Genomic DNA, 13,992 nt, shown 5'->3' on the forward strand with positions numbered 1-13,992 from the left:
CATATTCAGGGTTCTGTGAGCCAGTCCCAGCTGGTGTGGTACCTCTGGCCCAGTGACACAGTCAACTGTCATTCTGATTTTTGGTCTTGTTTTGGGCATGTCCGTTTCAGACACAAGTCTGAAGGCTGCCATATAGGGCTGTGTGTCACAGAGGAGTGATCGTCAGAGGTTTGTCCAGAAACACACAGAAAAGAGCATTTTTCTGAATTCAGGAGACTCCTGAGCCTGGCATGAGTTTCTCCTGCCGAGGGAGGAGGCAGAGGAGAACTGGCACGTTCGTAAGGGTTAACTGGTCATTTATTCACCTAGTTCTGCTCATTTCAGAAGTGTAAAAAAAGACAAACCAGTCCAATAGTCACATTTTGACGGCTAGTCATTTTTCTCCCTGAACACGGGGATGTCACTTCTCAGCACTTCTGTACATGGAAAATTGACTGGAATAAAAGTAATCAGCTGCAGGTGTTCTGGGGCGATGCCCCATTCGGCCAGGTAGCTGCCAGCCTGGGGTGGCTCTGGGGCTTTGAGGCTGTGCCTTTCTCTTCAGTACCCTTAGGATTTAGGAGTCCTTCCCCCGCCAGCCCTACAGTTGGCAGGGCTGTTGAACATTATCTCCGTGCATTGCCGAAAAATATGAGAGCAAGAGCCGAAGCATAAATCCGCTCCGCGACGAAGGGCAGCTCCAATTTCATGAAGACATTAGGTACAGCCACATGCTGCTGAGCGTGGGGACACCTGCCCGTAGGCTGCCAGGCCGTGTGCCGCGCCGGGAGCTCAGGCTGCTTTGTGAGGGCCTCTGACATGGAAACCAGCCAGAGTGTTCAGTGGGAGCCACCCTGAGGATGTGTCCATCTCCTCAGCACAGGGACACGGATGCCCTTCTTTCCAAAAGCAGGAGGAGAGCATCAGCCCGTTCTTTCATCATGGTGCTCTTATCCCAGTGCCAAGGACCCTTCTTAGCAGAATTGTTCACAGGAAAGTGGTGGAAAAGAGAATTTGGGATGTGAACGCCTAAACTTCATTTTTAATTTGGATCATGGCCTATGTTTCTGAGCTGAGGGGAAGATGCAGACTTTCTGCTGCAGTAGCTGTTATATACAATTATCTGGGCTCTTTTTCAATTACCACGACACTAATGAAGACCCAGGAGTGTCTTCATCTTTGTCAAAACACTTTAGGGAAACCCTTTACAGCTTCTAATTTTCTCAGGCATTTTGCGCCACATTTATTGATTTTGGCTATGTCTGTCAGACGTAAGAAGAAGAGTAGCTATGACTTTGTCAGGGTTTGAAGGAAGGAAATGCCAGCCGGAGCCTTATTAAACTTCAGTAGTTTTTTTGGTGTTAGCATGTAGATTTACACTGCAACATAAAGAATGCAGTGAGTAAGTGAAAGGACTGACATCAGCACTGCTACTGCCAAGCACAATTTTAGTCTGTGTGTTTACACCATAACTAACAACCTTGCTTGGCCCTCGCACAACAGAAAGATTTGCAGGTTTACAGTTAGAGCATGATTAGCCCGGGTTTAGGGAAGATTACTTTCCACGAGATAGCGTTGAGATCAAATGTAAACTGCAGATATCTGCAGCCAAATGGAATTTGTTGCTTTTAAGAATGTTACAGACTAGATTTTGTTTCCTTCTCCAGCTTGCACATATAAAAGCCAGGAGTGCCGTTTGACCATCCATTACGAACATGGATTCTCTCTTACAACTGAACCGCAAGATGGTGCCTTCTCTAAGACAATTGCACAATACCCCTACGAAAAACTGAAAATGTCCTCAGATGATGGGATAAGGATGCTTTATTTGGACTTCGGAGGAAAGGATGGAGAAATTGTAAGTACTGTGTTTAGTAAAGGGGTGCATGTTACCATCTCCTTGGTGGTTCTTTAGGCTGTGGGGGTGGAGAAGCACTAAAGGAAGTTGGACTAGATGATTATTGTGGGTCCCTTCCAACTGAAATATTCTGTTCTGTTCTGTTCTACTCTAATAACAATTGGCCAGTACCAGGTTCCAGTACCAGTATTTAGATGCCACGCTTTGTAGCACAGCTCGACAATCTGGCTTTAGAAGGAGATAAACTAAAAAGAGAGATAAAATGGTAAAACCATGCAAAGAGGGATGAAAGATTTCTTACATTTAAGAACAAACTTTATCTCTAAATAGTCAGATGTTAGAATATTTGTATGTATCCATTTCCTTTTTTAAATGATTGCAAGTGGAAGATCTTTGGAATGAGATATTATTAATTCCAAAATACACAAAGGGACTCTATGACAACAAGCTATGTTTTAGACATTTTTGAACATCTAGTTGCTGCAAAAAATTGAAGACTACAGACGTACTGTCTGCTTAGGCCTCTAAGTTAGCTGTCACAATGCCTAAAAATAAGGTGCTTATTCCTACGAGCACTTTAAATACCATAAATTATGCATGTAAACATGGTCTTTCCTGCCAAATTTTTTTTCAGCAGTCCATGAGCATGCTGGGTGCTTAATTCCTCATGTCATCTTTGATAACATATAGTCTGCAGACTGCTTATTGTCGGGCTTTCAGAAGGGAATTTGGTACTAGCTCTCAATAAATTTGATACATGACTAGTGGAATGGCAAACCTGGTTTGTTTTGATGCGAACCTACTGTTGAAGCTGCTGTCCACGCTGACAAGGCTGTCATGCTTAGCAAGCATGTGGTGAGATCATCTGAACCGTGATTGTGGAAAAAAAAGTCTCACTGCCATTTGTGTGAACAGAGGAGCAGCCACGGTTGCTGAAGGTGCAGTATCCTGGCTGCAGCTGTGACCACCAGCAGATACACCAGGCATTGGATGTGGCAGGCCCACAACCATCCCTGGTCAGAAACAGAGCCTGAAGAGGCATTTGCAGCACCTGATTTAGTTTTCTGCTGCTTACCCAGGTGGATGCAAGCCCAGAGGCACCAGGATCTCATCTGCTGTCAAGATGCTTATTACTTACTTCTAGTAGCCTAAATATTTGCAGCTATATGCAAAGGAAAGACAACATGTTGTAATAAAGGGTTTTTATTAATAGAAGCCTGTTCAAAACACCAGGCAGCAGTTGATCAAATACTCTGTAAATAATTGCTTATTTGAGCTGTAATCTAATCTAATCATTCTCAACTTGCTTTCTGTGCTTTCAGCAACTGGACCTTCATTCCTGTCCAAAACCAATTGTGTTCATCATTCATTCGTTCCTGTCAGCAAAGATTACAAGACTTGGCTTGGTGGCATAATGGGGTACGTCTGTTTCTTCAGAGAAAGATGGAGTGACCATGTTAATCTGAAGCACAGTCAACAGCAGCAACCTGTACCAGCTAGCAACATTCACCAGCTTTGGGTTCAGTACTACGCCTTGGCCGTTTCTGCAGTCTTCTGAGGCCCAGGTTTCATTTTGATCAGCTAAAGAGGTGACGTGACAAGGAAAACAATGGATTTCATTGTAAATAATGGGATTTTTAAATCCCATATGAGACAGTAAAAGTGAGTAGTACCATACGTGTAAATGTTTCAGAATCATTAAATTGTGCCTATTTCAATGCACTTGTTTATACAGAATAAGTCAAGGGCTAAGCAGACAAGAGTGGGTGTTGGTTGTGGTGCAGGCTCAAGGTTGTTTGAGTAGTTCTCCCAGCAAGGTTGTCCCACCACCCAAAAGGAAACCATTTCTTCTAACCTGTGCACCGCTTACAGAAGATTTTCCTTCCGGAGTGCTGTCAGAACCTGTTGTTTGAATACCCAGCAGAGCATGCAAACGTGCACCTTGAGTCAGGTGCTCTAAAGCAATACAGCTGTGGTCAGTGAACAGCTGGAGGATGCCTGCCAAGGGGCACTTTCGAATTAAATGACAAAGATATCTTGCGTACATTCCTAGCGATGGAGCCAGAGCAAGCCAGGCTATAGCAGTGTATTGAGAGCCGGCTGTCGGTGGGGCGTAGGTAGGAGCATCCTTCGGTAATGCACACACAGGAGGTATTTTTATAGCGACTTCCCAGAATGGCTTAATGTGTTTCAGCTACCTGAGGTCTCTGGCTCAGGTAAAAGCTCCCTGAACCCGCGCTGAAGCGTGACCTAAGCTTCTGCCAGTACATTCCCATGGCAGTTTTCCAACTGTGGTGAGCTTCCTGTCCTGCTGCCCCTACTCAGTCACCCGCTCAGCTCTGATGAGGCTGGTTGTGTGGTCTCCATAGCAGAACAAATGTGGGGAGGGAGGAAGCCTTGATTTTTTTGAGGGTTTTCTAGATTAGATTAGAAAAGTTGTTAAAGCAGCTCCAGAACAGTCAGGAAATGCACTGGGGCAGGAGCACGAGCTGTGCTGCCAGAAAAGCCTTAACATGGAACTGCTCCTGTAGCATGACTTGGCAAGTCTGGATTTATTCCTTGCTGGTGAAACTTTAGGAGGTTCACCTCCGTCCCCGTAACTTACTAGTTCCCGTTTAGCACCACAACGTACTGTTTTAAATCAAAACATGCAAATCACAGAGTTTCAGCCTTGTTCACAGCTACACTGGGCTCGCAGCAGGCAGCAATGCTGACCTTTATAATCAGAGATGATACACACAGCTTGCACCTGGAACTACTAAATTGGCTTCATGTGGTCAGGTGGGAACAGAAAGAAACAGAACAGGCATGGCATTTATGGTGTTCTTACTTGTTAAACAGAACTGCTTTACAGAGGGGTGGTTTTTTGTTTGCTTTTAGAGTTTTGCCCAAAATTCACGCTTTGAAGGACAGAAACTGTACAGAAAGTAATAAATCCAAAGTTTATGGAAGTTCACTTGTCATTATTACAACACTTCTTTTATTCCTGAGAAAGCTTCAACTTCGCATCACTCGGCTAGCAAAGAGGAAAATTAAAAACAGAGTTTGTTTCCATGTTGCTTTTAAGCTAAGTCTTGAGAATTAAGTGTAAATCATGCTGTTTATTGACAGCATAGGAATTAGTTCTTGGTGGTTTCCATAGGTATCTTAATCACTGAAACTAATTAAAAATTTACAGTGATAGGCTGACTTCCCAAATACAGAACATAGTCATCGAAGAACAACAGCTAAATCGCCATGTGGAAGAGCAGCCCTACTCCCAGCACCTCTCACCGGTCAAAAGCAAGCCTGGGAGGGGATTCATCTAGCTGTGAACTTTGGTTTTACTGTCACGGTACTCACTTCAATATTAATTCCTCGTGTAAATTCACAAGGTAGAAGATAACACGTTCCATAACTTAGCAATTAATTTCCAAATGGATATTTCTCATTTAGCAACCACTGCTGTTCACGTGGCTTTCTGTGGCAGTTACTTGGGTCTCCTTTGGCTTGGGAGCTTCTAGGAGAGCAACTTCTGAGGAGCTGAGAGCAGTCGGTACGCTGGGGGACTGGTCTTCGAGTACGAACTCACATCACGTCACCAAGTAAACTGTTGTGTGAAGTTTTTAAAAAGCAAATCAGGACATTTTTATTGCTATTCCAAAGTATAACTTAAAAATTTGGACACAGGCTCCTATGAAAGTTCCAGAGGTTAAAGTGAAAACTTGCATACTGTGGGGTAGGTTAAATACGTATATAAACTATACTGCACTATTTCCTTTTTCCTTTAACACTTACAAATCACTGGAATGTTATACTTAACATGTATGTGCATTGTAAATATTACAAATCCCTGTATTAGTACCAACAATTAAATGATACAATATGTAATCTAAGGTGCTCAGTACTATATGAAGTATAAGTGAATAACTAAACAGTTTGCAAAGAAAATTCATATTATATATATTTATAGAAAAAATAATGATAATTACAGATGCTATTTCTTCATTTTCAGATTTTGGACTGATTCATATTTGGATGGGATAGACAAATGAAATATGAGCCTACTCCACATTTATAAGAGTATAGTGAATATTTATATTTTAGAGGAAAAGAATATATTTAATAAAGTCATTTATTGGATTTTTGTGAGGTGAGCTTACTTTGTACCCAAACAAGCTGTTTGGAGGCTGTCCTTTGGTTTGGGGCCGGGGAAAAATACATTTAAACTTCAGTCATTCTGTTAAGAATTCAGTTACTTGAGAGAACTATTCATCGTATTGATGGAATGACTTTTAAAAATTCAAAATAAAAAAAACGTATTAATGTACTGTCAATGGTGCATTGGTGCTTTCTATTAAGTAAGCTCGGTGTTCGTGCCATAGCAGCGCTGTTGCCGATGGCTGGAAGAGTAAGTACACAGCATTTCTTTTGGCTGCTGGCATTTATTGCAAGGCCACAGGGATGTTCTAGGACAGGCTGCTGAGGCTCACCGGCTGAAGTTACAGTGCTGTCTCTGTTGCTTGTACTTCACTGGGTGGTAAGCGGGAGGGAAAAAAGCGAAAACAGAAAAAGGAAAAAAAAAAAAGTGTAGAAACTTCTGCCGAAGCTTCTGCATTCAAGGAGAGAGGCCAACACGTGCCTTGCTTAGATATCTTATGGAGGGTTACGGAAAAAAAGATGGTTTTCTTCCCGTCCACTTCAATTCTTAACTTGGTGGCCCAAACAGAAAATCTGACTGTGGGAATTTAAGCATGTTCTTTCAGCGTGACCTGAGATATGGCACACCAGCCCCGTGGGAATCCTAAAAAGGGGTGTGCCAGGGCTTCCCTCTTCTCACAAAACACTGATTGTAAATGGAACAATCTGATCAGAAAGTTTGGATAGCTGCTTCACCGTTAGAAAGACTTGGATACACATTGGAACATCTGTTACTGGAAAGATGTGATATAACATGTTTGTTAAAAAAATTAACAAAACAAACCAAAGCTGATCTGATCGTGTTCAGGGAAGCATACTGGTGTTTCCTAACAGTCTTGCTCTTTAAGTGGAACTAGGATCCCTCTTAACATACTTCATAAATCGGGACACAACTTTTTACGCCCACAAGTAAATCGCTGCCATGAACGTCATTAGACCTGGTCTAGCTAAATAATGGAGCAAGCGTCCTCTCTTTCTGTGCAAGGTCAGTATTCCTTCTTCCCACACAGTATGTGGCATGCTCCATCCAGCTCCTCACCTTTGGAAGCGCAGCTGATCTGAAGTAGAGGTTGTCTGATTTCCACCTGAGAGACTTCTCAATGTCCTCTTAACCCGTGTTTAAAAGTCAATTGGAGTTTCTGTGGTTTCAGTGGAATCAGAATCTGAGCCTAAACAAATTATGTGCTCCAGACTGCTACACTGTCACTGATCTGTAAATTTATCTAATTTTTCATCAAACTGGCAGGTTTACAACTAGCGGTTTACAGGGGCTATTTACTATATATACACAGGCTATTACTGCAGTATGTATTATGTATCACTATACACACACACACACACACACACTTCCTGTATATACTATTACTATAAAGTAATTGGAATTGTATCTAGAATGGACATTTCTGAATTTGATGGTGACTTTGATTTTAAAGAACAGGTATTAATTATAGAGTAGCAAAATTCTGAGGAACTCAGCGTGCCTGATATAAGTGAACCCCTAGATTAACCAGGGCAAAAGTTTAGTTTAAAAGCAGGAGGGGAAAAACATTACATATTTAATGTAACAAAGACAACAACCTCTCATGAATACATCAGCTACTTTTTCCACATAGGATTAGCTTTTCAGTTTGTTTCCTTTGTCAGAATTTCTGTGCTTGTGTAAATAATTAGAGGCATTAGAAAACAAATCCCAGGAGAGAACCATGAATTTGGAAAAGGGAATTTGTGAATCTGGAGAAGCGTTTATACCCCAATTATTTTCTGTGGTAGCCCAGCAATACTCATCGCGCAATTGCTGCGATATTGAGAAGAAATCATATCACCAAGTAATCGCAACCACATCGGCTGTCTTACCCCAATCTTGTATAACCACATAACATGGATTATGGGTAAACCAGAAATGTATATTGGTGATTATAACTTATATCCTGACTTGCAAAACCATGAAAGCCAGCACCCGAAGCATGCATAGGGCAGACTGGATTTTGGGTTCAGCAGCCACAAACAAGAAAGTAACTTACAGTTCAGAGGCAAAGGGTGATGTTACGTGCTGTATCACCCAAGTCACAACATGCTAGCTGAGCTGCAGGAGCTCTTAAGTGTGGGGTTTTTGAACTACGGCAGATGTAAGATCATTTGATTGAGCACTTTATGGCAGACCAGGTCAAATTATTTGGCGTGCTTTTTTCCAGGTTAAGAGTATGGACAAGGCCAGTTACAGCACAGACGTGGCACAGCGTTACTAAGCCATGATAATAAACTAGCTATCACTTACCCCAAAAAAGCCCCAACATAACAACAAGGAGCGAATGAGACATGGGCAGCATTCTATTAGTCCAGCTCGCAAACAAACAATACCTCAAAATGCTCATGCTTCCCTAACTGCTTTCCTGCTGATTGTTTCAGGCCAGCCTTTGAGCCCGCAAAATTAATTAAAACAATAACTGTTGGGTTCTACTTGAAGTAAGATAGTATGTAAATCCAGGGCTCACTACGGACCCCACAGAGAGGGTAATGGAGAATGAGAAAATGTTAAAAATTAATTTTAAAAAGCACCTTTTTATAGAAGTCCTTCTACGGATACATACAGATAGTTTTTCATCAAGAAAACCAGTTAAAGAATATTAATTACGTTCCTGAAAGGGATTTACTTTGCTTATGGCAGCTAGCCTCAAGTATTTTATGAAATGTTTCTGTACTTTTGCTTATCAACTTAGCATAATGTATTAGCTAGAAAGTTTTTGTAATTACAAGTCCATAACCCCCTCCCCCCAACCCCAAAATTAAGTAGGAAATACAACTTTTAGTGGCTTGCTTTAATATTTGGACAAGAGTATCACCATTCAGGCTGAAGAGATGAGATTATAACTTACAGCTTTTCTCTCTCTATTTAGAAGTAGAGACATTATTTGATATTAGATATTACAGAAGATTAATGTCTTGATTATTTTTTTGTTTTCTTGAATGCAAAGAAGTGCGAGTCATACACAGTAATTAATATACTGCGGCAATTTTGTGCATGCACTTACTAAATAATTATTTAAATATCTGCCTTCGTTGCATTTCTATTTCATCAAATCAGTAAAACCTGGGTGCTATGGATGCGTGGCATTTTGCAGACAAATGTAAACCTGCTCCTAAAGCAGTTGCGTTTGTCTTGGGCTAAGACACACACTGTACCCACTAGAGCCCGTTGTCACCATAGAACAGCTGCTCAGAGTGCAGTTAAAACAAGTACACACCCACATATAAAAGGTCTTGTAGACTTCAGAGAACTATACACATTGGAGCAAAGGAATGGAAGAGTTAAATGCAAGATCCTGTTAGACACAAAAAAACCTCCTTAGGGCTTGGCTTTAAGCTGAATTAAGCAAAAAATGTCACAAAATCAGGAAGGCCCTTTAGAAAATTAGGAGATTTTATAGGATCAAGTCTAACCTACACATGTGTTTAGGTCAATTACTTTTTCATAATACTACGTATTGTTTATATTTGTATTGCTTAATCCATTTTCCTTCCAGGAGAACATAGCGAACAATAACACTGCATCTCTATCAATTTTAATTATGTTAGTTCATATAACAAATAGGAAATCCTTACACTAATAGCTGTAAAATGTATTTGTTTTGGTAGGAACTCCTCATCTCAACATAATACTAACTTGAATAATCACACTCCTACAAGCCAGATACATACCTGAGGCTTAAGCGAACTGAGGCCAAATTTAGTATTTTATAGTTCATGATAGCATGCCAGCTCTGCCACAGCTCTCACAATTATCATTACTGCTGTCATTTTGATTTCCTCCTCCATGAAAAGAAATTTGTTATGAATTGTTTTTTAAGAAGTGTTACCAAGAGAACGTGTGAAATTATACCAGAAATTCAGCTTGTAAAACAACGATCCTTTATGGGACCTTGCTTCAAGTTTCAGAAGACACACTTTTTTTTCCCCCTTATACCACAACACAGAGATAACTGTGACTTCAAATTTAATTGTTTGCTTTCATCTGCAGAATAGGCATAGGAATTGTTCTTAATCATCCTTTAAAATGTCAACAGTTGGCGCTGTAAAGAGCTGTTTTTACAACAGCAAGTAGTAATAAATAGACTAGAGATCTTCACCCAAAAAGGTAAACCAAAATAGTTTTGTTATTAAAAATATAACAAATATATGTAATATGGTGGGGGTTTTATTCACATAAAAACCAAATATGCCAGTTGAAAAACATACAAAGCTTTATCAAACAGAGTCAAGCTATACTCCTTTTAACAATTAAATGTAATAAATATGCATATAAAAACTTTTTCATTTGATTTTTTAAAAATCTTCAGTATAAAAAGTTTTACAGCTTGCCACTGTGCTTGAGAATTGAGTCTCTATATAACTGAGTCACTGACCAAAGTCCTTCCAGTGTGTAGATACACGCGTGTGTGTCGGGCAGTATAACGTGCTTACAACCAGAAGTGCTCTGCCTCCACGCTTCCTAGGAAGGTATCAATAGCAACCATGCAGTACCTCTACTTGCCAGTCTTCTCCAAAACCCATTCAATCACCTGGGGAAATAAGTGAGAAAATACACAATTTACGTAACTCCAGGTCTTGAAAGCAACCGAAGAATCTCTCTTCCACTTTATCAATTCTTTATCACCATCTGTGTGGTATTTACTAAACAGGATCTAGAAGTTAATCCATTCCAAAGGAGAAGCACTGTTCATAAGCTGAGAGGACACAGCGTTACCCAAGAATTGTATTTAATTTTACAGAATGCTCTGTCTTCATAAGAAGGCGTTTTTACATTCCCTGAATCGAGCTACTTCACCCCACTCTCTCCATATACTAGCGACAAGGTGCACGCACAACGCCAAACAGCTGGTGCTTCCCGCCTAAAACATTCCTAACACCACAGAAGAAAGGAAAAAGGATAATTTGTGCACTGCTGTATCTACCGCCGTCATTACAGCTGTTTCCCAAACAGGGTAGTTGCTCACAACACTGACTAGTCCTGGCCAATCATAATTTTTTGTGAGGTAGTTTCAAAGTACTCTCTAACGCAGGGAGAGGTGGCCACTTTCAGACATCCCCCATTTCACAACCCACGTAGTTTCTGAAACCTTACGATCCATAGGAAGCAATTCACAAGGGGACACAGTACAGAACACAATAAATACTGCTCTCAAATTCTGTGAGGATCTAGCATTCCTCGAGAGTCTGAGTTTTATTGTTTAACCACCCCAGTCCAAATCCTTCCATTTAATCTATGATTTTGAAAACTGGAAATATGCATGACGCTTCTTTTTTTAAAATCATAGAGTCACTTCAGCATGTTTTTCAGAAATTAAACCCAAGAGTTACTAAATTTCTGGAGGGCAGAAGTATTTACTCCTGTCATTTACTCTGTGTTACTGTTCACACACGTCCCACCTTACACACAAATAAGCTCATCTGATATCCCTTGTGCTTAGTTCTTTCCAAGCTTAAAATTACGCATTTTCATTGATTCTTTTAAGAAATCTATTTCCTTTATTGCTTCCTAACCTTTGAAAAGAAATGTTATTTCCTTCAACACAAGGAAAGAAGAAATCCCTAATGATTCAGGCTTCTCTCAAATGAAGAAAAACCTCATCTCTCCTTCCCCCCCCCCCCCTCCGTGATAAAGAAACATTCATTGCCTTCATTTCCCCTTCTCACTGTGGCACATCATGTTGACAGCTGTAACTAGATCACCATCTAAACCCTGAATATACACAGCTGGAAATTTTGCCATGGGACTACTGACTGACAGAAGTTTTTATGAGATCAGTGAGTGAAACCAGACCCACAGCGAAAGAAATGCACCTCTTATTCTCTAAAGCTGTGGGCTAAACCACCCTACAGCCAAGTTGCCACAGCTACACTTAGCCTTGGCTAGTTATAGGAACCAATAGACAAATGGTCTTACCTGTTTAGCATTGTTATTTGCCGTTTTCTTCATTTCATCAAGAAGTCCTCTAGAAGTTTTAAGATCCTATATATGAAACACAATGCCACAGAAATTAGCAAACTTATATGCTAATTATGAGATTATAAGAGCCCTAATAAGCAGGGGAGTGTTACCCTTTTATCACCTTGTTCAGTACCACAGAATTATTTGACTTTGCTTTTTTATTAAAAAAAAAAGAAATAATCTAAATCTATTCCAATGGGTTGCAGCTTTCCCTACAGCAGTACAAACCTAGTACTCAAGTGTCTGATTGAGCCTTCCTAACCTTCTGCACACTTTCAGATTTTTTTTTCTAAATAATATTCAAAGTTCTTACAGTGTTGATTGAAATTCTATTTCTACATAGACACAGAAATCAACTGTCTAGCTCAGATGGCAATACAGAGTTCTGGCAAAGAACAGAGAAGAGGACGTCAGGACAGCTAAATCAATGCAAGAAAGGAAAAAACCTAGAACGGCTTGTCTGTTTTGCAGTCCCATTAGCCTAACCTAATCCACTCTTTTAAACAAAGCAAGCACATAACTTTGACTAAAGAGGAAAGAAAACTGAAAATTCATGTACTGTTTGTCTCCAAAGGAAAATTATAACTGTGTTGTCATGCTTCTGAAGTATGCAGCACAAACAAGGACCGGAAGGACTCCTACAGACCTGGGACTGCAAGACAGTTCAGAACAAAATCCTGGTACGCCTCTCTAGGTCAGCTTTCCGAAGAACAGAATCACTGCAGTACTCTTCCTTTTGCTCTTCTACTTGGAATGCAACTGTGAACCCATCCGATTTGCCCTACTCATTCAACCCTACACACAGCTCCCTCTGATTTTGGATTAGATTATCTTCCTTCAGGGTATATTTCAGGGAGATTTGGGGAGTGCTTACAGAATGACTGTGCAACTACGTTCTAATTATTTAAGAAGCTGGTGATCATCAGCAAGATGTTCTAATTGTCTGTGTAAGCATTCAGCCCTCTTCAATTGCAGCTTCATTTAGCTTAAATCACCTTTACTGAGGTTGACTAAAATGAGTTAGCTCACAAATAGTCGTAGGCTAAATGCCTGCAAATGAACAGAAACAGTAGCTCAGCCTGTGAGCGATAGCTTTTAAACATGCTGTACTGTAATTTAACTGGATTTTGTGCCCAGACCAAGTAATATGGGCTCAAGCATTGACTCACAAAGTCTCCTAGGTATTGTGGAAAGGATTCTTATCTCCTCCTAAAAATGAGATTGATGCAATTCTACAGGCTGCTGCCAATTCAGTATGTGTTGGATAGTTGTACACATTTACAAGGACTTCTGCGGACATGTCTGGAAACTAGAATTTTTGAGTCAGTCGTGTAAGCTACCTATTAAGACAATAGCCTTAGAACAAGGGAGAAGCTGGAGCTGTCACAGCTATAGCTGGAAGATAGCTACAACAGCTAAGGGAGCAATAGAGTATAAGCATGACCTTATCTTAACAGACCGCTCTTTTAACATGTTCTTTCACATAAAAGACTACTGCTTTTTAGGGTTTAAAAACAAGTAACAACCACCAAAATACACTGCAAAACTAGGTTCTGCATTTGACAAGTCCAAAGGTTTATACACGCACTGTACACGCTACTAAGACACCACTAGGAAATACTTGCTCAATCAAGTCTGAATATCCCACAGTCCATCTCAAGTTTTATTCAGAAATGGATTCACTTAACTAAGAACAAACAACTGTAAGAGCGTGTCTTCTAATTACCTTTAAGTAGAACTTTGATATCTCAAAGAGACGCTGGCTGCATGATACAAAGCACTTATGATCTTCTGCAATTCCATGTTTTTGAAGAACGTCAGCAACCACCTCCTTCAGCATCTTGGATACAACAGAAACACACTCAAAAGTTCATCCCAATTATTGCCATGAAAAATTGTCCAAGGGAAGGAGAAAAACAGAACACCTGATCTTTTTTGATCTTGCCTCTGTTTTTAATCCATTGGCCAAATGCCATCAACCCAATGATCA

The 13,992-nt window shown here is 40.4% G+C and overlaps 2 protein-coding genes across 7 annotated transcripts in view; one reads left to right on the plus strand and one right to left on the minus strand.

The window, feature by feature from the left end:
- Positions 1–5,959, plus strand: part of SNTB1 (syntrophin beta 1) — a 116,018-nt gene extending 110,059 nt beyond the window's left edge. Inside the window, exons 6-7 of the mRNA XM_005241207.4 lie at positions 1,647–1,837; positions 3,160–5,959. Of these exons, the coding sequence (XP_005241264.2) occupies positions 1,647–1,837; positions 3,160–3,252 (284 nt within the window). The 3' untranslated portion in view covers positions 3,253–5,959. The remainder of the gene's footprint in view (positions 1–1,646; positions 1,838–3,159) is intronic.
- The window catches only part of MTBP (MDM2 binding protein), a 34,979-nt gene continuing 25,941 nt past the window's right edge, over positions 4,955–13,992 (minus strand). For 5 of the 6 annotated variants that reach the window (XM_055800421.1, XM_055800419.1, XM_055800420.1 and 2 more), the window contains 3 exons: positions 13,729–13,842; positions 11,958–12,023; positions 10,191–10,572 (listed from right to left, as the gene is read on the minus strand). In XM_055800421.1, the coding sequence (XP_055656396.1) occupies positions 10,537–10,572; positions 11,958–12,023; positions 13,729–13,842 (216 nt within the window). In that variant the 3' untranslated portion in view covers positions 10,191–10,536. Of the gene's footprint in view, positions 6,350–10,190; positions 10,573–11,957; positions 12,024–13,728; positions 13,843–13,992 lie in introns of those variants that run through there. The other variant, XR_008746634.1, reaches the window with a different exon arrangement.

Source organism: Falco peregrinus, chromosome 3 (assembly GCF_023634155.1).
Source record: "Falco peregrinus isolate bFalPer1 chromosome 3, bFalPer1.pri, whole genome shotgun sequence".
Lineage (NCBI taxonomy): Eukaryota > Metazoa > Chordata > Aves > Falconiformes > Falconidae > Falco > Falco peregrinus.